The following is a 22,915-nucleotide window of genomic DNA, read 5'->3' on the forward strand; positions in this document are numbered from 1 at the left end:
GATTTTCCCCCCCAAATTTTCATTTGACAGTTTATGATTCTGTTTACTGCTTATCTCTTTCTTGTTAATTCCACTTCCTAGAGTATTTCAGCGCTCATTTAAAATGGTCTCCTAGCATAAAGGTTTTTGAATATTTCAATTTCAGCTGTTTATACTCTGTCTCCCTTTACTTTGGTTTTCAAAAACACGTATTTAGATGTGGTTCATTTAAATCAGTCTAAGGGAGCCAACCTATATTAGGCTTTTAACAGAATCCCTCACACAGCCAAGGATAAAAATCAGTACCTCATTTAGAATAAATCTGCTTCCAGCAAGGTTCCTTTTACTGTTACTTCTGTACAGGGTCTTAAACTTTGAATTTCCACAAGTGACAGGTTTCCTTGCTGGCGAGTGTACATTTGGGTGTGTTCTTTCTACATCACCTTTGATGGTGCCACCTTTGTCCCACTTCAGTTGGCTGCGTTCAGCAAACACAGTTGGTTCAGGTGAATAATTAGAATATCCCTCATGAAGGGGAACTTGGGTACAAATCTTGAAGAATACAGTTCAGGGAAGCTACAATACAAATTTATGGGACTCATTTATCTTGGTATGACTGCAAAGTATTAACCAATGCTTCCTAGCATTTTCTGCTCTCACTCTCCCTTCTAATCTAGTCTTTTCCTTCAAGCTCCACCTGTCAGCACTATAATTCTTCTGGCTAATAACAATAACAGTAATTACTATTATTATAACTGGTACTCTTAAAGCACTTACTATGTGCCAGACACCATGCAAAGTGGCTTGTCTTGAGTGATTCTCACAAGAATCCCATGAAAGAGAGACTTTAAACCCTCTTTTGATGAACAAACTGAAGCTTGGAGAAGTTAAGTAACTTCTGAGGCCACACAGCAGCAGGTGGATTTGAACCACAGTAGTTTGACTTCTCAATCTATGCTTATGATATCTTGGTTTCTCTGTCCTCCCCTTCCCCTTTGATTTGTAATTTACCCAACAAACATTTATTACTTAACTAAACCAGGCCTGGAGAAATGTACAGAGAAGGCAGCTTTGCCCACAGAAGTCCCTCAGTGAGGCAATGGCTGAGCCACAAAGACGTGGGAACATGCAGAAGGAAACACATCCTCTCTCAGGAGGTCAGGGAAGGCTTCAGTGAGGGGGTGGTGTCTGGGTGCTTGTTATAGAGGAATAGGAGTTTAGCAGGTGGTCCAAGAAGGGGACAGGCTTTCCTCACAGCTTCAGGCCTGGCCCCGGGACTCCGGCTCCTCTTGCTTTCTTCTCTCTGGTTCTGCTCGGGGCTCTTGCAGTATCTCTATCTACAGCATCTACTGTGGATTGGCTCCTTCTGCTTTCTCAGTTCCACTTCATCCGCCATGTCCTATAACCACAAACCAGTGGTCCATGAGCCAAAACTCATTCTCAGACAAGTTTCTTTGGCCTATACAGTGCTTTTTGAAAGCACTACTGGATTAGCTGCCTCTATTTTAAAGTGGGGACATTTCCATAAAAATCTGGATGTCTGACATTGTTTAAAAAATGAGGAGATCTGGGAACCCAGGGCCACAGTCTTTACCAGGGCACAGAAGTGCCTGTCCTCACCTGCCAACTTGACTTGGCTATGTGACCTCTCTGGGCCCTATAGCTTCATTTATGATGCAGGTGGCCCTTCCTCTGAACTATCCAGGTGACTTGTATCATCTTCCTTGTGCAACTTTTAAGCCGTTGCCATATACTTCAGGATTTTTTGTCTGGTGATAATGAACGGCCTTATATTTATGCTTGTGGGTTTTTGTATGTTTGTTTGTTTGTTTTTGGCTGTGTTGGGTCTTCATTGCTGCGCTCAGGCTTTCTCTAGTTGTGGCGAGCCGGGTCTACCCTTTGTTGCGGTGCGAGGGCTTCTCATTGCAGTGGCTTTTCTTGTTGTGGAGCACAGGCTCTAGCTGCGCAGGCTTCAGTAGTTGCAGCACGTGGGTTCAGTAGTCGCGGTGCACGGGCTTCAGTAGTTGTGGCTCGTGGGCTCTAGAGTGCAGGCTCAGTAGCTGTGGTGCACGGGCTCAGTTGCTCCACGGCATGTGGGATCTTCCCGGACCAGAGCTTGAACACGTGTCCCCTGCATTGGCAGGTGGATTCTTAACCACTGCGCCACCAGGGAAACCCTGACAGGTAGATTCTTAATGACTGCACCACCAGGGAAGTCCCTACGCTTGTGTTTTATGTAACACAAAACTGCAGCTTCAACTATTCTTTAATCCAGGAGTTTTTCTGGGGGAGGAGGGATATTTTTCTATAGAACTATAATCTTTTTGGTTTCTGTGTACTCCTAGAGGGGTGGAAACTATACCCAGCTCATCCTCGTTTTGCCCAGAGCAGGTCAGCAAACTTTTTCTTTAAAGGGCCAGAGAGTAAATATTTTAGGCCTTGGGGGCACCATAGTGGCCCTGTCGCAATCGCTCAACTCTGTCATTGTAGAGAGAAAGCAGCCTCAGGATGTAAATAATGGGCATGGCTGTGTTCCAATAAAACTTTATTTACAAAAAAAATGTGATGGCTCGGATACTGCCTGTGGGCTACGGTTTCCTGACTCCTGGTCCAGAGCAACCAACATAATCTCTAGAAATATTTGATGAATGAAAAGAAGGACTCAATAATATATAATAAAAATGATATTGCATTTTGAAAGAATTACTGTACTCATTATATGACTTCACAGTAACGTGTGGGCTTATAAACAACTGAAGAATTTGGGAACATTTAGCAAATTTCCCTGAGAGCATGGTCAAAAAAAAATTTTTGTATTAGAAACTTCCCCACTTCCAATTTTGTCTTTCAGCTCAGCTGGGTTTGGGTTTCTCAAGTAACCTCACGATTGCCTTTTTGTTATAATCAATGACATCTCGCAAAATCATGTCATTCTAACTAGGTAAGAAAGAGACAACGATGATCCCCAGCCTGGTTATTAACGGAACAATGATTATTTCCCTAACATCAACAAAGGTTCATTTCTAAGTTGAAGGCTGCTAAAGTTCACAGGACTTAAGGTAAATCAGGAACTTAGCGATCTATTACTTGCACACAAACCTTACCAAACAGTCATGATAATCCTTGACTTTTAAGAATTCCCCAGATGAGAAAACAGGATGTCTCCAAATCCTTTCTATTTCAGACATGTTCTCTCTGAGGCCTTTGAAGTCGGCCTCACAGACAAGCAGGGTCTCTCTTTTATCTTCCATGTTAGCAGCCAGCCTAATTAACCCTTGCACCGCTTTGGAGAGGGAAGAAATGGTGTGGTCCCATTGATCAAAGCACAAGTGACACCGAAGACAAGCAGGGAATTCCTGGCCGTGACCCGGGACGCAGCGATCACATTGTGGGCCGCTAACACGCTCTCGGCAGTGACACGTGCCCGTGTCCTGGTCACAGATGTGCTTCTGGGAATCTTTCCTGTTGCAGTCACATGCTGAAAAGGATGGGAGAAGGAGCGGAGAATGTCAGTCACCTGGCCTTCGGTTCATGACCAGCTCAAGAATAAAGTCCTCCCCTCTCACCTGAGAATCTTCCCAACTCCCATTTCTATGGTGAATGTTAAAAAGCAGGATAATTTCAGAGATCTGTGCAATAGCCATTAAAACAGAGCATACCTCGTTTCATTCCACTGACCAGTCAGCTCTTGGTTTTTTTGTTTTTTGTTTTTGGACACTCCACTGTGGCTTGCGGGATTAGTTCCCCGACCAGGGATCAAACCCGTCCTCCCTGCAGTGGAAGCGTGGAGTCCTAACCACTGGACCGCCAGGGAATTCCCAGCTCTTGTTTTTTATATGGACATTATTAGGTGTCACTTTTACTGCAAGTGTGAGTTGTTCCCATCTGGTTTCTTTACCTATGTGAGTGAAGAATATGGATCTAATGGATGACACACTTGTGACGGCTGCTACTGCCCACCCCAACCCCAGAGTGGTTCAGGCGTGTCACAGACTCTCTAAGAAGGCCCATGATCACAATTTTTCTTAGTGAAACCCAGCCTGGGTGTGCTGTCTTCCATTACATAAGGAAAACTGTTCTGTTATCAAAAAAGGGGTGGGGGCTTCCCTGGTGGCGCAGTGGTTGAGAGTCCGCCTGCCGATGCAGGGGACGCGGGTTCGTGCCCCGGTCCGGGAAGATCCCACATGCCGCAGAGCGGCTGGGCCCGTGAGCCATGGCCACTGAGCCTGCGCGTCTGGAGCCTGTGCTCCGCAACGGGAGAGGCCACAACAGTGAGAGGCCCAATTAGCTAAAAAAAAAAAAAAAAAAAGGGGTGGGTGGGCAGATCGTCCTTTGGTATTTACCCAAAGGAGTTCAAAACATGCCCACATAAAAACCTGCACACGGGTGTTTTTAGCGACTTTATTCATAATTGCCAACTTAGAAGTAACCAAGATGTCTATCAGTAGGTGAATGGATAAAGAAACCATGGTATATCCAGACAACTGAATATTATTCAGCACTAAAAAGAAATGAGTGTTGAGCCATAAAAAGACATGAAAGAAGCCAATCTGAAAAGGCTACATGTTGCATGATTCCTTTTCACGTTCTGAAAAGGGAAAACTATGGAGACAATAAAAATATTAGTTGTTGCCAGGGGTTGGGTGGTGGGTAAGGAAGAACAGGCAGAGCACAGAGGATGTTTAGGGCAGTGGAAATACTCCGTATGATACTATAATTATGGATACATGTCATTATTCATTTGTTTAAACCCATAGAATGGACAACACCAAGTGTCAACCCTAATGAACTTTGGTGATTATGATGTATCAATATAGGTTCATGAATTGTAACAAGTGTACCACTCTTCTGGGGATGTTGATAATGGGGGAGGCCATGGTGGGGTCTGGGGGTATATGGGAAATATCTGTATCTTCCTCTCAATTTTGCTGTGAACCTAAAATTCCTCTTTAAAAAAGTCTTTTAAAAAATAGAGAACATTAAATTCATTTTGTCTTAACTAAAAAAAAAAAATCCTGATACTACATGCACTTCAAATTAATAGGTTTTTGATTAAGCCTGAGGATGGAGGATGGGGAGAGCTTTTGAAGTTACAGCAATTTCCAAAAGGTCAGGGAATCACTAACCTATGCCATTGGCTTGACTACAAGGAACAAGTGATTTAAAAATGCATTTGGCCAGCTTGAGTGAAAATAATGCCAATTAGAAATAAAAACTGATTAACACACTAGGCTCCTCCAATAGACATCACCTGTCTGGCACATTCCCTTTGGTCCAAAGGCCTCTGCAGAGACCCCTGGGGGAGCTCTGTGCGCTTCACCAGCTGGAGGCCAAGGCTCCCCCTTAATACCTGCTCCTCCCCACGAGCACTCGTGGGATCTGTGGCCTGAGTGGACCGTTTGCGAAGTTTCTTCTGTGAAAGATGAAAACATTTTTATAAAGTAAGATTATTAAAATATTAGAGGGGCACAGGAATAGAGGCTCTCTAAGACAGTTTTTCTAAGAGCCAACATTTCTCCCTGGTTTTTAAAGTAGCAATTCCATTTGGAAAATTGAGTATTTGAATGGGGCAAAAAACCAAAGACTTTTTTTTAAGCCACAAAAGCACATTTATAAAGGAATGGAGAGGAGGAAAGAGTTACCATATGTGGCTACATTAAGGTGACCACAATCATAAATCCATCACATCTGACATTTCTTCGGATTGACTTCTTTTGGAAACCGATTTCAAACAGAGATTCAAAGATCCCTCCTCCTAGAACCAACCCAGATTCTAAATCTGCACTGTCTACTATGGTAGCTACTAACCACATGTGCTATTTAAATGTAACTTGATTAAATGAAATAAATAATTGTTTTGCTCACATGCACTAGCCACATTGCAAGTTCTCAGTGGCTACATATGGCTGGTGGCCCCCCAACTGGACAGTGCAGATGTAGAATGTTTCCATCTCTGCAGAAAGTATCGAACAGCCCTCCTCTAAATCCTGTAACTATTGCTGAGGCATGGAATGAAAGACACTAGAACACAAACTCCATAGGTTGGGGGCCTTGCCTTATTTGTTCACTACCTAGAGTACCCAGTAGACACTCTGTGAATATTTTTAAATAAATAAGTGAATCTGTGATGGACCCCAAGTTATGAGAGCCACATTGAAAAAACATCCACTCTGCTGACTTCCTATGATCCATCTCCCAACATGTACCTTAATCCAAAGTAGCTATTTTTGTCAGCATGTTTCCAAATAGCAGAAAATTGGCTACAAGTTATGATCTCAGAAATCTGTTCCATTTTAATGACTTTGAGGAATTTCAATATAGGCTAACATTCAATATAGGCTAACGTTCAATATAGCATAAAGTTTTAATATAAGAGAAAAAAATTTATAGGGCTAAAATGTTTCTTTTCAAAACTAGGATTAAAGTTTGTGGACTTTCAAATATAAGACATGACACCATAGAACTCCTAGAAAAGAACATAGGCAAAACATTCTCTGACATAAATCCTACCAATGTTTTCTTAGGTCAGTCTCCCAAGGCAATAGAAATAAAAGGAAAAATAAACGAATGGGACCTAATCAAGCTTACAAGCTTTTGCACAGCAAAGGAAACCATAAACAAAATGAAAAGACAACCTACAGACTGGGAGAAAATATCTGCAAATGATTTGACGGACAAGGGCTTCATTTCCAAAATATACAAACATCTCATACAACTCAATAACAAAAAACCAAACAATCCAATAAAAAATCACGCATATATATATACAATACCAAATGTAAAATAGATAGCTAGTGGGAAGCAGCCACATAGCACAGGGAGATCAGCTCGGTGCACTGTGACCACCTAAAGGGGTGGGATAGGGAGGGTGGGAGGGAGACACAAGAGGGAGGAGATATGGGGATATATGTATATGTATAGCTGATTAACTTTGTTATAAAGCAGAAACTAACACACCATTGTAAAGCAATTATACTCCAATGAAGATATTAAAATATATATATATATATTAGGATTGGGAAAAAAATAAAGAAAATGCATAGATTTTTATGCATTTCTTGGAGCATTTTCATCAAATAAATTCTTGTAAAGGAAAAAAAGAAAATGGGCAGAAGACCTAAATGGACATTTCTCCAAAGAAGACATACAGATGGCCAACAGGCACATGAAAAGATGCTCAACATCGCTAATTATTAGAGAAACACAAATCAAAACTACAATGAGGTACCACCTAACACCGGTCAGAATGGCCACCATTAAAAAGTCTACAAATAACAAATGCTGGAGAGGGTGTGGAAAAAAGGGAACCCTCATACACTGTTGGTGGGAATGTAAGTTGGTGCAGCCACTGTGGAGAACAGTATGGAGGTTCCTCATAAAACTGAAAGTAGAGTTGCCATATGATCCAGCAATCCCACTCCTGGGCATATATCCAGACAAAACTATAATTCAAAAAGAGGGGACTTCCCTGGCAGTCCAGTGGTTAAGACTTTGCCTTCCAATGCAGGGGGTGCAGGTTCGATCCCTGGTCAGGGAGCTAAGATCCCACATGCCTCGGGGCCAAAAATCCAAAACATAAAGCAGAAGCAATATTGTAAAAAATTCAATAAAGATTTAAAAAATGGTCCACATCAAAAAAATCTTTAGAAACAAAAAACAAAAAGCACAAAAGATACAGGCACCCTTATGTTCACAGCAGCACTATTCACAATAGCCAAGACAGCCAAGACACTGAAACAGCCTAAATGTTCATCGACAGATGAATGGATAAACAAGATGTAGTGTATATATACAATGGAACACTACCCGGCCATAAAAGAGAATGAAATAATGCCATCTGCAGCAAAATGGGTGGACCTAGAGATTATCATACTACGTGAAGTAAGTCAGAAAGACAAATACCATATGATATCACTTACATGTGGAATCTAAAATATGACCAAATGAACTTATCTACAAAACAGACTCACAGACATAGAGAACAGACTTGTGGTTGCCAAGGGGTGCGGGAGAAGGATGGATCGGGAGTTTGGGATTAGCAGATGTAAACTATTATATATAGGATGGATAAACAACAAGGTCCTACTGTATAGCAACAGGGAACTATATTCAATATCCTGTAACAGATCATAATGGAAAAGAAAAAAAACTAACTGGTTACACAGTTTTCATTTTATTAATACTCTGTGGAAAATTTATTTTAAAGTTTGTGATTTTTCGACCAAATAAAGGAATTTAAAACTCAGTTGGGGCTTCCCTGGTGGCACAGTGGTTGAGAGTCTGCCTGCCGATGCAGGGGACGTGGGTTCGTGCCCCGGTCCGGGAAGCTCCCACATGCCGCGGAGCGGCTGGGCCCATGAGCCATGGCTGCTGAGCCTGCTCATCCGGAGCCTGTGCTCCGCAACGGGAGAGGCCACAACAGTGAGAGGCCCGCGTACCGCAAAAAAAAATACTCAGTTGGTTCATAGCAAGCCCTTGGTAGGACCAGGCTGACTGTACTCATGTTTTCAGAATTACCAATACTCACGAATGCATCGCCCCAGGGGATCCCCATAATAGTTTTCCTCACACTCACTGCAGCGTTTCCCATCATAGCCTAATCTACACGGACACTGGCCTGTAAGCTGTGAGAACAGTCATGGGTGAGAAATTGACAAGCTCTATGATCTAAAAAAATAATGCATTTTAATACAAAACAGTTTTCCCTCCAGTGATTTAGAACATACAGCTGTGCAAAGGCAGAGGCAGGAGGATTCCCGCAGCCAGCAACCACCCCCGACAGCACCAAGGATCAGAAGTTAATGTTTTTTGGCTGAGGGCTCTTGAATATACCGCCTGCTTCCAGCTGTTCAGGGACAGGTGGCCCCAAATCAGGAAACAGCCACAGATGCAAATGAAAACGAAACACATAATGGGAAATAGGCCACATTCACTCCCAGGTTCTGGGAGTTCTCCCCTAACAGAGGCAGACCCAAGACGTGGACTTAACCTCCATCAATTAATTTGGCAAATAATGTTTCCATTATGGAATGTAAATTAGAGTTTCTCCGAATTGGGCTAACGTTTTTCTCCACAAAACATTTTTTGTAAATGAAGCTTAATCATTCAATGACAGTTTCTTAGACTTTCCTTATTTTTGATGACCTTAACAGTTTTGAGGAGTATTTTGTAAAATGTCCCTCAATTCAAATTTGGGAGATGGACTCTAAGTGGGACTCTAACTGTGTTTTGGGGAGAGGGCTGAAATTTCCTGCATCCTCTCAACTGCACTCTTTGGCTGCGCTGCTTGTGGGATCTTAGTTCCCCGACCAGGGAAGGAATGAACCCGTGCCCCCTGCAGTGTGGAAGTGCGGAGTCCTAACCACTGGATTACCACGGAATTCCCCCAACTGGATTCTTGACCAGCTTTTCCGAACACCAAGGAGACTGGAAAATTAACAGGAGAAAAATATAAAATCAAATCACTATTGTTGGGTTTCCCTGGTGGCGTAAGTGGCTGAGAGTCCGCCTGCTGATGCAGGGGGACACGGGTTCGTGCCCTGGTCCGGGAGGATCCCACATGCCACGGAGTGGCTGGGCCCGTGGGCCGTGGCCGCTGGGCCTGCACGTCCGGAGCCTGTGCTCCGCAGGGGGAGGGCCACGGCAGTGAGAGGCCCGCGTACCACAAAAGAAAAAAAAATCACTATTGTTGTGGTCCTAGGTTATACCTGACCAAAGCTGCTTACCCAACAAGAAGTAGCTGGATTCATAAAGTGACTGGGTCTACTAAGCTTCTACCCATTTTTGGAGTAACCACTGGCTTTTACTCAAATATAAGGAGTTATGGGAGCTTGTTGCCATATTGTCTTTGTTGGGCAATGCTGTCTTACATTGATGCAGAATCTGCTCCTTGTAACTTGTTCCCATTGTTCTGAGTCCAGTATAAGGAAATCGCACAAAACAGGCAGCCTCCCTCTTCCCACTTAGAGTCCATCTCCCAACTAGAGGTGGCCATCCTCAACTTGCTTATGCTTCATTTCTTTAAGCCAACCACCCCTAAGACTTCATCACAAAATACCACAGTTCTATCCATTATCCTTGTTGTCTTCCTTTGGACACAAACTAGTTTGTCAATATAATATTTAAAATGTGATACTCAGGGCTTCCCTGGTGGCGCAGTGGTTGAGAGTCCGCCTGCCGATGCGGGGGACACGGGTTCGTGCCCCGGTCCGGGAAGATTCCACATGCTGTGAAGTGGCTAGGCCCGTGAGCCATGGCCGCTGAGCCTGCGTGTCCGGAGCCTGTGCTCCGCAACGGGAGAGGCCACAACAGTGAGAGGCCCGCATACCGCAAAAAAAAAAAAAAAAATGTGATACTCAGAAATGAGAACAATGTTCCTGGAAGCCATCTGGCCACATAGAAGACAATAGGACAACAGCCGCCCTGGAGCTGGGCACGGCACACCCAATCCCCTCTTTGGCAGCCCAGCCACACCACTGGCTCACTTGAAGCATGCAACCAAAATCCCCCAGATGTTTTTCTCACAAGCTAGCGCCAACTTACTACTCCCACCCTGTATTTATGCAATGGATTTAAAAATCCCAATTGCAAAACTTTATTTTTAACTTTTAATTGACATGTCATCTTCTTGTTGCCAGCCAACAAGACAGGCTGTTAAAATATCTTGTCTCTTGTTTTGTCTTGATCACATTAACTTATAACTTTATAATATCTGCAAATTTGATAAGGATGTTTCCCCGACTCCATCTAAACTGTTGATGGAAATATTGGACAGCACATTTGGATCTCTGTGAGAATGCACTAGGGACCACCTACTGGCTGACACAGAGACATTTATCAGTAGTTGTTTAAACAGCTGGAAATCTTAATGTCCACATGTCTCTTCTATACTCCAGTGAAAGTGTTTCCTGATTGTAAAGAGCAAACTTTCCCAAGGAATCCCCTATGGACCAGGTGACCACAAATACCCTTGTCCTAAGGGGGTCTTTGGTTAAACCAACACCATCTGCTTTTCAGCTTTGTAGATTTCCCTTAGCCTCCATGACTGAACTGTTGTCTCTGTCAAGTCCTGCTACAAACATGCTTCCCCAAAGGTCTAAGAAGTATGCCAGACAGTGATGTCATGAGGATTAGGAGTTCCTCACGAATTAGGAAGCCATGCAGTGTGTAGAGATCTACCAATTTGTTCCATGGTTGGTGGCTGCAGGTGTGAGGAGTGAAGTGGAGCATATAAAAGAGGCATGGTCCTCTAGTGCCCAGATCTTGGTTTCTAATACCATTCTCCAATAAAAGGAACCAGCCCTCCTTAAAGAAATGGCTGATTCTAGGACGGGGCAGGAAATACACAAGATGAGCTTAGAGCACCTTGCAGTGCAGAAAGTAAGGAAGTCCTTAAAAACAAACAAACAAACAATAATATGTCAAATGCATACAGAAGCCAACTGAAAGAGCTCCCCATGACCAAAGCTGGAAAAACTTGAATAACAAAATTAAGTAGTGCTGGATTATAACTCAAAACATAGTACAAATATCCTGAGTCCACTGATATTAAAAAAATGATTGAGGGACTTCCCTGGTGGCGCAGTGGTTAAGAATCCGCCTGCCAATGCAGGAGACATGGGTTCGATCCCTGGTCCAGGAAGATCCCACATACCGTGGAGCAACTAAGCCCATGTGCCACAACTACTGAGCCTGCACTCTAGAGCCCGTGAGCCAAAACTACTGAGCCCCCGCACCACAACTACCGAAGCTCACACGCCTAGAGCCCGAGCTCCACAGCAAGAGAAGCCACTGCAAAGAGAAGCCCGCACACCACAAAGAAGAGTAGTCACCACTCACGGCAACTAGAGAAAGCCCACACGCAGCAGTGAAGACCCAAAGCAGCCAAAAATAAATAAATAAGTTTATTTAAAAAAAATGATTGAAAAAATGAAGAAATGGGGGACAACAGACAAAACTCCAGTGCAGAAGAATTCCAAATAATTTATGGAGATACTCTGCCCTCAAAGAGACCGAGCATAACTGTCCATTCCTTAAATGTGGACTGTGTTTAGTGACTTCCCCCCAAGGAGTACAGTACGGAAAGGAGAAGAACTGCTTTACAGGAGAGAAATGACACACACTGCTTCAGCCAGGTGATCAAGATTCAGGTCAACAGTGATCAGTCGTGTAAATGGTATGTACCCTTGATGTGCTGTGATGAGAATAGCGCTTTACCTCTATGATCTTCTTCTCAAAACCCATAATCCAAGTCTCATCGTGAGGAAAACATCAGATAAATTTGAACTGAGGGACATTTTACAAAATACTCCTCAAAACTGTTAAGGTCATCAAAAATAAGGAAAGTTGGGCTTCGCTGGTGGCGCAGTGGTTGAGAGTCCGCCTGCCGATGCAGGGGACACGGGTTCGTGCCCCGGTCTGGGAAGATCCCACGTGCCGCCGAGCAGCTGGGCCCGTGAGCTATGGCTGCTGGGCCTGCGCGTCCGGGGCCTGTGCTTCGCAGCGGGAGAGGCCACAGCAGTGAGAGGCCCGCGTACCGCAAAAAAAATAAAAAATAAAAAATAAATAAGGAAAGTCTAAGAAACTGTCACAACCAAGAGGAACTTGAGGAATCATGATGACTAAAGGTAATGTGGCGTACTGGATGAGGTCTTGGAACAGAAAAAGGATATTAGGTAAAAAGCTAAGGACATCTGAATAAATTATGGACACTAGTTAATGATAATGTATCAACACTGGTTCATTAAGGATAAATGTTCCACACCAATGTAAGCATGAATAACAGAGGAAACTGGGTGTGGGGTACCTCTTCTCTATGTTCACAACTTTTCTGTAAACCTAGGTCTATTCTAATATAAACATTTATGAAGGGAAAAAAGGCCATTGTGTGCATTTGTGTTGGTATGGGTTGGAGCAGGGAGCGTTGGAGAGAGAAAGAAAACGAGAAGGGAAAACACACTCAACATATAAGAACTACCTTCAAAAGTTTACTTGTACAAAATTTGGCCTTTGAATAAGTTGAACAGTGGAGCTGAAAGTGGAGGTGAGCCATACTTATTAGTCAGGAAGATTCCAGCTTCTGAAATGAGCATTTTGATTCCAATTAAACCCTAATCCCTGTATTGTGGATTGGACTCTAAAATTTCTTGTCATTGTTTTACCTTTCTTCCTGCATCTCTACTAATATAAAAGTGTTTCAAAGAATACATTTATTAAGCCAAAAAAGCCTATTCATGACATTGTTTTCTCCATAAATAATGTTAATATCCTTTTTAAAAAATTTCATGCTCATTGTTTTATTGACTGAAAATCACATGTGCAGTTAAGTAGTGTTAACTGTATATTAAACATAAAGATTTGCTCCTAGGCTGCATTCTTTAGAAACAATTGCTGCTGCTCTGGTAACTATAAGATAAATAAGATAAATTAAATAAGAAGACATCTTATTTAACCATATGTAAAGCAACTGGTGAGCTGCAGGGAATAACAGCTTGATTTTTTTTAATGGAATTATGGATTCTGAAAGAATCCGTTAACGTTCCTTCTGATTCATAATCAATTCCGATTAATGATGGATTCCTAGGGGCTTGCCTATGCTTATACATATGAACAGTGAAAGAGAGGGTGGTCTGTGTTTCATTCCTTGATAAATGCAGACTCTATCCCCATATAAGTCCAATCCTATCTAAAAACACTGATTAACAGCAGTATGTAAAGAAAACATTCTTTACATATTTAGAAAGTATGTCTCCCCATCACATCTCACTTTGACACCACAGGAAACTGAAAGTCTCTTGCCTGGTCACAGTGTCTATTGAGTGAGGTCCAGGGGTCACAATCACATGGCTGACATCTTCTGCTGGAGATGACATTCCAGCATCCATCAGCACAATGGCCACAGGCCCGGCCTGTGACGTTGGGCATACAAGAGCATGTGCCAGTGTCAGGGTCACAGAGGCAAGCTCCTCCACTAGGGGGACACTCAGATGGACTCACGCCAGAAGGATGACAGAGCCTTCGTTGGTGGGTAAATCCGTGATAACACTGGCATCAACAACCCCTGCAAACAACTTTCTAGAGTGGAGGCATCGTTTCTTTAAAAGGTTCAAGGAAGAAACACCTTACAATAGAACAGAATTTATCAAGGACTCTAAGTAGGTTGAACCCATTCAACTGTTTTTGATCTCCCCAAAATGCAATTTCCTATGGTTCTACCTACTACTACATTCCAAGAACTCACAATTAGGATAAATGAAAGTCTCACTTTTTCCTCACGCCACTCACCAAAGTTCCACTTATGTCAACAATCCAGAAACAAATTGACTTGGGTGAACTGAAATAATTAAAATATCTCCTAAAAATGAGGAGTATATTCCTCCTCTTTCTTTATCATGGAATTAAACCCTTGTCCTCGTCTACATAAGTGATTCTCCTATTTATACATGAAAGTCACTTGATGAGCTGGTTACAAGGCAGATTCCTGGGCCTGGCTCCCAGAGATTCAATTCTGTGGGTCTGAGGCACAGCCCAGGAATCTGCATATTGATACCACACACCCCCATGCCCAGGCGGCTCTGGTACAGTGCACGGTAGTTCACACTCTGAGAAACAAGGCTCCGAAACCACTAAGGCACGTGTTGAAGAAAACAGTCACAAAAGGCAAACTAATAACACCAGTGAGTACTCTGTAGCTTCATGTGCACTGCACCTCTTTCTGCTGCTGAGCTCAGGACATCAGCCCATCACTCCGTGGGCACTGGCACTACTAACCTAACGGAAATAAGTACGGGAGTTGCCACCACAGTTATGAGCTGCCACATCCTGACCCCCCGCCCCGCCCCCCAGGGAGCTTTGCAGATTTCCTCCTACAGGTCTGATTGAGGGCCAAAGTAACCTGGCCTGCAGCTGGCAGCTGGGGCCTTGAGTGTTGTGCAGACATTTAAGGCCCTCCCCCATGACTGGGCTGCAGGACTCTGGATCAGTTACATCAATGTGCTGTTGCAGGCACAAGGTCGGCAGGGTGCTCCCAAATTTCTTGGATTTCCATAGAAACCAGCAGAGCATTCTCCACCCTGCACACCAGAAAGAAGGGGAGAGGAAAAGGGAATGAGATGAGGGGTGTGTGTGTGTGTGTGTGTGTGTGTGCGTGCATGCGCTTGGGGAGGGATATGGAGAGTGATGTGGATAACTGGACTCCTCTGGGGATAATGAGAGGTCACACATTTGGGATGAATAAGGAAAAGTGTTCTAAATTAAAACAAAACATTCATTTAAATTTATTATCCATTCAGAGAATAAAAAGATTATCTGGATTTTAAAAGTCCTTGGTGAAGAATGGACTCTTTCTTAAAAAACTACAGACTTGAGTGTGCAGGATTCCTGGGTCATCATAGAACCAGGATCACCCAAAAATGCCTCCAGACCCAAAGCTAATCTCAGCCCCTGTTTTCTGAGGTGGGGGGGCACCCCAACCCTCATCTCGTCCTAGAGGTGAAACAGCAGCAGCCTGAGATAATGTGCCTGGAAGTGAAGACGGGTGAGTAATTGTCTTGATGTGTGGGGTCCTCAAGGGTTTTTTTTTTTTTTTTTTTTTTTTTTCCCGTACGTGGGCCTCTCACGGCTGTGGCCTCTCCCGTTGCGGAGCACAGGCTCCGGACACGCAGGCTCCGCGGCCATGGCTCACGGGCCCAGCCGCTCCGCAGCATGTGGGATCTTCCCGGACCGGGCCACGAACCCGCGTCCCCTGAATCGGCAGGGGGACTCCCAACCACCGCGCCACCAGGGAAGCCCCCTTGAGGGTATTTTTGTACTAACCTTTATTAAGACACCTTGAGGGTGTCTCCATTAAGGTTGATGGAGAAGCCATTCCCATCTCCCTTACACTCTACTCTTTCAATCACGGGGCAACTGCCATTGTTTAGGTGCCCAAATCATGGGTCCAACTTCCATGTTTTGGTTCATTCCATTTAGAAATGGTCTCATAGCCCAACTGTGGTCTCAGTTCATCGACAGATGAATGGATAAAGAAGATGTGGCACATATATACAATGGAATATTACTCAGCCATAAAAAGAAACGAAACTGAGCTATTTGTAATGAGGTGGATAGACCTAGAGTCTGTCATACAGAGTGAAGTAAGTCAGAAAGAGAAAGACAAATACCGTATGCTAACACATATATAAGGAATTTAAGAAAAAAAAATGTCATGAAGAACCTAGGGGTAAAACAGGAATAAAGGCACAGACCTACTTGAGAATGGACTTGAGGATATAGGGAGGGGGAAGGGTAAGCTGTGACAAAGCGAAAGAGAGGCATGGACATATATACAGTACCAAACATAAGGTAGATAGATAGTGGGAAGCAGCCGCATAGCACGGGGAGATCAGCTCGGTGCTTTGTGACCGCCTGGAGGGGTGGGATAGGGAGGGTGGGAGGGAGGGAGACGCAAGAGGGAAGGGATGTGGGAACAGATGTATATGTATGACTGATTCACTTTGTTATAAAGCAGAAACTAATTAAAAAAAAAAACAACAATTGACCAACCAAGCCAGAGTGCACATGGAGAAGAGGCTATAAGAATTAACTAGAGACATGTGTAACCTTAGAGGTAACAAATAAGAAAAAAAAAATGGCCATGTAATTTATCATGATGTTAATTATCATTGAAGAAAATAATAATGCCATATTTTCTATTATGATTCAATCAAGTAGACTTTATAATTTTTTTCCTTGTTTGCACTACATGTTTACACTCATGCTTAAACTCTTCAAAATAAAATGTTTGACTGAGGGACAGACACAAATATTGAATTAATTTAGGCAGTATCTGTATAATGCCTGAACTGGTGCTTCAAAACATCTGAAAAAATCAGTTATGTCTGTGAAATACCAGTCAAATTGATTACTTGGAATTATATAAAGAAAGCATTTGACTGATTAATTCTTAACTTTTAAATTATGTGTTTATATATACATATATAATTTAATCACATATGTATCTTAATTAATGAGCCATTATTTTATTTAAAAAAATTAATTTGATTTGAACTCATTTGGTCAGTTTTCTAGAACATTATTTAAAAACAATTAGAGCTCAAATGATTTTTTGTCATTGGTTTTGAATCATTCAAATTCTTTATTCAGTAAAGTAGCAATTTACCAAATTGTGTCTTCTTACCATTAACTTATATCCTGTACCACTCATTTGTCCAAGGCAGATAAACTATGAGCATATTATCATTTTTTAGATAGCAATGTGGGATAAGAAAAAAAACATCATGAACTATACTGCATACCTGCATAATGTTGAAGACAATTGCAGATTGCATCTGAGCTCCAAGGATTCTGATAACAGGAATGGGCAAAATACTGATTGCTTGAGGGAACATCTGGACACGGGCAAGGACGGCAGGACTGTCCTGAAGAAGGATTTCCATAGTAACCATCGATGCATCTGTCAAGGCAATTTTTTACTAAAATGTTACCAGGAAAAGCTCACATTAGCCAATGTGGATTTGCTATGCTTTAGGACAGTGCAACTCTCAAAATTCAATATTTTTAGAAGATGCTCATTTGCTCTGTAAAAGGGTTTTTTTGCTTCATATTGAAAGGTCCATGGCTTAGTCATTAAACTCAATATAAATTTACATGCACATTTTAGGAATATAAAAAGCCAGGTGCCAGGCAAATGCCTGTCATTGATTTACTTAGACACTGCTTGGCTCATAACAAGATTTTGAAGGCTGATAAACTGATGCTCTATCTTCCTTGTCCATAGTCATCACTCTACACTTAAATACTGTTGATTCTCTACTCAATGGTCCTTCAGATAATGTTGTGAAATCAGAACAAAAGAACAAAAAATAAGAGTGCATATGAATTCCATACCTTTCACAGTTTCTCCGAGTTGTAAAACCTCCACAACTGAAGCATGACAGTGAACCCATTACAAAGGCAGGGGCGGCAGTTAGGAAATCCAAAATAGCCCTCCAGGCACCGATCACAATAGCAGCCAGCTACCTCTCCATGGCAGGGGCACCGTGCTGTTACTTGGTCACATACAGTGTTCTCTGAGCCTTGAGGGTGGCAATGACATGCTGGATAAAGCAAAGAGAAGCCTGTTGGGGTCGGGGCGGGGGGCAGTGGTGTGCTGGTGAAAGAATCACAGTTCTGATTTCACAATCTCTAATTCACCGTATCAACCCTATTAAGGTGGATAAACTGAGTCTATACAGTGCTTAGAATAGAGCCTGGCATGTACAGAGAACCAGGTAAAAATATTTGTAAAATAAGAATTCACTGATTCAATTTACAGAATGTTGTGGACAACTGGTTTTTGTTTTTGCTCTTTTTGAGGTATAACTGACATATGTTATATTAGTTTCAAGTGTACCACATAATGATTCAATATTTGTACATATTGCAAAATGGTCACCACTGTAAGTCTAGTTAACATCCATCACCATAGTTACAATTTGTTTTCTTCTGATGAGAACTTTTAAAATCTATTCTCTTAGCGACTTTCAAATATACAATACAGTATTATTAACTATAATAGCCATGCTGTACATCACATCCCCAGGACTTATTTATTCTATAACTGGAAGTTTGTACCTTTTGACCCCCTTCACTCATTTCGCTCACCACCCCCCACCCCTTGCTACTGGCAAACACCAGTCTATTGGTGCTCCATACCTATGGGCTTGTTGTTTTGTTTTTTGTTCATTTTAGATTCCACAAATGAGTGAGATTATCCAGTATTTGTCTTTCTCTGACTTATTCATGTAGCATACCGCACTCAAGGCTTATCCATGTTGTTGCAAATGGCAATATCCTCTTCGTTTTTATGGCTGAATAGTATTCCATTGCATGTATATACCACATTTTCTGGAATCATTCATCTGTTGGTGGAAACTTAGATTGTTTCCATATCTTGGCTATTGTAAATAATGCTGCAATAAACAAATAAAAATAAAATAAAATAAATAAAATAAAAATAAAATAAAATATCTTTTCGTGGGCTTCCCTGGTGGCGCAGTGGTTGAGAGTCCGCCTGCCAATGCAGGGGAGGCGGGTTCGTGCCCCGGTCTGGGGGGATCCCACGTGCCGCGGAGCGGCTGGGCCCGTGAGCCATGGCCGCTGGGCCTGCGCGTCCGGAGCCTGTGCTCCGCAATGGGAGAGGCCACAGCAGTGAGAGGCCCGCGTACCACAAAAAAAAAAAAAAAAAAAAAAAAAAAAATCTTTTCGTGTTTGTGTTTTCCTTTTCTTCAGATAAACACCCAGAAGCAAAACTGCTGGATCATATGGTAGTTCTTTTAAATTTTTTGAGGAACCTCCATACTGTTTTCCATAGTGGTTGCACCAATTTACATTCCCACCAACAGTGTAGGAGGGTCCCCTTTTCTCCACATCCCAATCTACATAGACAAGACAATCTGAATAATGAAGCCAAATTCCTACTCCCTCCCCTTTTCAACTCCCCACATTGATTTTCCTGCCTTTAAAACTACAAGGTTGAGAATACATGTGTTTCCCCCATCTGGCTTTTGCTACATACAGTGACAGCCGTGATGCCCCAAACTGTAGCTTCCTGTTGAGCACGTGTCACAGCAGCGGCCGGTCACACGAGGCTTACACTGGCACTGGCCTTCCAGTCAGCTGCAGTTGGGTCCCACTGAGCCCTGTGGGTGACAGTTGCAGGCTGCAGGGAACAAAACAAGTTAGAGGCAAAGGAAGTGACAGAGAAGCACTCTGTCCTATTAGTAGCTCTAGTTCATGTCTTTCTCATTTGTTACCTCTAATCCTTAACTCCCTCATCTGTTAACTGGGGATAATATATGATATACCTCCGGGGATTATAAGGATTAAAGACAGTCATGCCTGTGAAGTACTTAGAATAGTGTTTGGCACCTGTAAGTGCTCAATAAACACTACTTAACAAACATCACTTAACAATGAACATTACTTAACAAGTTATTGAAAGGCTTAAAATAAAATCCGTCAATCATTAATTGTTCCAATGTACTTATTATTTCTTCAATTCCTGATGATCCGTGTTGGTGCTGGATTATACCTTTCATTTCCCTTGTTCCGTATCTTTCATGAGATTGCAGGCATCCCAAAAGCCAGAGTCCTGCATGGAGAAAGCATCTGTCTGGAACTTGGGAAGCCCAGACTCTCATGGTGGCTGTCACGCTATAGCAGTGATTCTCAACTAGGGGGAGATTTTGCCCCCCAGGGGACATATGACAAACTTTGGGGACATTTTTGGATGTCATCACTGAGGGGAGGATGCTACTGGTATCAGGTGGGTAGAGGGTAGGGTTGGTGCTAAACATCCTACCATGCACAGGACAGCAACCCCTCCCCAATGAACTATTATCCAGCCCTAAATTTTAAAAGTGCTGAGGGTGAGAAACCCACTCTATGGCTTAACGAAATGGGCAAGTTACCTAATGTTTTGGACCCAACAGTCTCATTTATTGAATGAAGGTTTAGGGATGAAAGAAGTTGTTTAAAGTTCATTCCAGGATTCCAAAGAAATATTTTAGGACCATTGTTCCAGGAATCTGGCATCCCCAAGCGACTGCCAGGCTCCTTTTTTATACACTTCTTGTACTGCGAGTTATGATTCCAACACATGGACAGACTGCTCTGTGTACCTAATCATCGGGCAGTTGGTATCTACATTGGCTGTAGGAGTAGATGCTAAAATACATTAGATCATTTCACTCATGTTCCTAAAAGTCTTTGCACAGATAGCGGTGATTCGGTAGAGCCCGTTAGACAGATACTCAGGGACTTCCCTGGTGGTGCAGTGGTTAAGAATTCACCTGCCAATGCAGGGACACGGGTTCGATCCCTGGTCCGGGAAGATCCCACATGCCGTGGAGCAACTCAGCCCCTGTGCCACAACTACTGAGCTCATGTGTTGCAACTACCGAAGCCCACACACCCTAGATCCCATGCACCGCAACTACTGAGCCTGCAAGCCACAACTACTGAAGCCTGCAGGCCTAGAGCCCATGCTCCACAACAACAGAAGTCATCACCACGAGAAGCCCACGCACCACAATGAAGAGTAGCCCCCGCTCGCCGCCAACTAGAGAAAGCCCGCTCGCAGCAACGAAGACCCAACACAGCTAAGTAAATAAATACATACATACATACATGCATACTAAGGCAATTTCTATTTAAATAAAAAATACCAAACAGATACTCACCCACGGCCCCGTTGTGCAGCCAGGCAGACAAACTGGCTATAAGCTTTTCACATGCTCCAGGGAGCACCTGAGGTCCCACTGCAGAGGCAATTTCAACACAGTTGTGCAGGTGATATTCATCTAAATCCTGCTTGCTGCAGAAATTCTCCAATGAGTTGATTTGGGGAATAAGACCAACCTTTTGAAATAATGAGAAAAGAAGACTTACGTTCAAAACTGTCCCCTATTCAAGATTCCAGTTATTAAAAAAAAAAAATTAGATCTGTGAGAATCGTGCTTGAAAAGAGACTCAATTCCATCCTTTCAATTGCTTACAACTGAAGATTTCAAGATTTTCAATTTATTTAAGAAATCTTTAAATATTTACATTTATTGACTTATGGCAAAGAAAATAAGGTTTTATCTTTTTATTACTATATTTTTTACTTGTTAATCAATTTGTCTTAGATTTGAAAGAGTTTTAACTAGGCTACTTGGGATAGATTAAGAAATTATGGCTTACACATAGCACAGGGAGATCAGCTTGGTGCTTTGTGACCCCCTAGAGGGGTGGGATAGGGAGGGTGGGAGGGAGATGCAAGAGGGAGGAGATATGGGGATATATGTATATGTATAGCTGATTCACTTTGTTATAAAGCAGAAACTAACACACCATTGTAAAGCAATTATACTCCAATAAAGAAAGAAATTATGGCTTAGATGTTGCATTCTGTAGTATTACTGTGGAACTCTAAAACTCTCCTTTAGAAAGTCCTATCTTTTTCAATTACTTATGAACAGTGCTGTTCTACATCAAACTATCTGCCTCTTGGAGATTCACAGTACAGATTAACATACCAAACCTCTGAGAAGTACTGCAAGAAAGACATTGTTGTTACTGAAGTATAGTTGATTTACAATGTGTTAGTTTCAGGTGTACAGCCCAGTGATTCAGTTTCCATTCTGCTACCCCCCAACCTCTCAGCTCAGTGGTTCCCAATATGAGAGGTACCCACCACCAGGGAGCATTTTAGAAATTCCAAGGGGTGTTTTTGGTTGTCATGGCTACTAGGTGAGGTGTGTTACTGGCATTCAGTGGGTGGGGATCAGACATGCTAGACATTCTCACAACAAAGAAAATCATCGCATGTCTCTGACAGCTTTTGAATATTTCACTGAACATTGATGAAGGAGGATTCCGTGCTTATAATGATGAGTTGAAAACCTTACTCTGTGTTTTTAAAACACGTTAAACATGTTTACAACACACCGGCTTGCATGGCTATCTCGTATGTAGTGAATCTAGTGTTTGAGCATCTCTGTACTTCAGTATGACTCCCGGTGTGTTCATGTCGGTACACGTATGTACTGAAGTACATATTATTTCTTCATAAATTACTTCCCTTTTATTGTGTTTGCACATAACATTGGTATTAGTTGGAAGTTATGTGTGCAGGTAGGCTCTAATGCCTGTGAATTTCATTGCAGGGTAGGAAAGAGGGTTACAAAGTATCAATATTTGTAATAAAAAGGGAAGGTGGGGGCCTGCTAGACTTCTGAGATAGCCCACACTGTCTGTGGAGTGTGTTTCACCCAGGGCCGCTCTCACTTTCCAAGACGACTCTATGCCCTGGGGCTGCTCTTGCCTTTTGAGATGGATGGCCTCCTGTCTATGGAATGTGTACCTCTCTAAATAACTCTACTTCTAACCAATCACTTTGTCTCTCACTACATTC

The 22,915-nt window shown here is 42.6% G+C and overlaps 1 protein-coding gene across 1 annotated transcript in view; it reads right to left on the bottom strand.

Moving 5' to 3' along the window:
* LAMB4 (laminin subunit beta 4) overlaps positions 1 to 22,915 on the bottom strand; it is a gene marked incomplete at both ends in the record, with an annotated part of 126,236 nt that overhangs the window by 27,215 nt on the left and 76,106 nt on the right. The window contains 13 exon segments of the mRNA XM_079711249.1: positions 3,073 to 3,457; positions 8,507 to 8,603; positions 13,777 to 13,993; positions 14,848 to 14,883; positions 14,885 to 14,975; positions 14,978 to 15,046; positions 15,049 to 15,050; positions 17,267 to 17,431; positions 17,866 to 17,913; positions 17,915 to 18,074; positions 19,535 to 19,631; positions 19,635 to 19,678; positions 21,201 to 21,378. Of these exon segments, the coding sequence (XP_079567375.1) occupies positions 3,073 to 3,457; positions 8,507 to 8,603; positions 13,777 to 13,993; positions 14,848 to 14,883; positions 14,885 to 14,975; positions 14,978 to 15,046; positions 15,049 to 15,050; positions 17,267 to 17,431; positions 17,866 to 17,913; positions 17,915 to 18,074; positions 19,535 to 19,631; positions 19,635 to 19,678; positions 21,201 to 21,378 (1,589 nt within the window).

Source organism: Hyperoodon ampullatus (assembly GCF_949752795.1).
Source record: "Hyperoodon ampullatus genome assembly, chromosome: 9".
In the NCBI taxonomy this organism is placed as follows: domain Eukaryota; kingdom Metazoa; phylum Chordata; class Mammalia; order Artiodactyla; family Ziphiidae; genus Hyperoodon; species Hyperoodon ampullatus.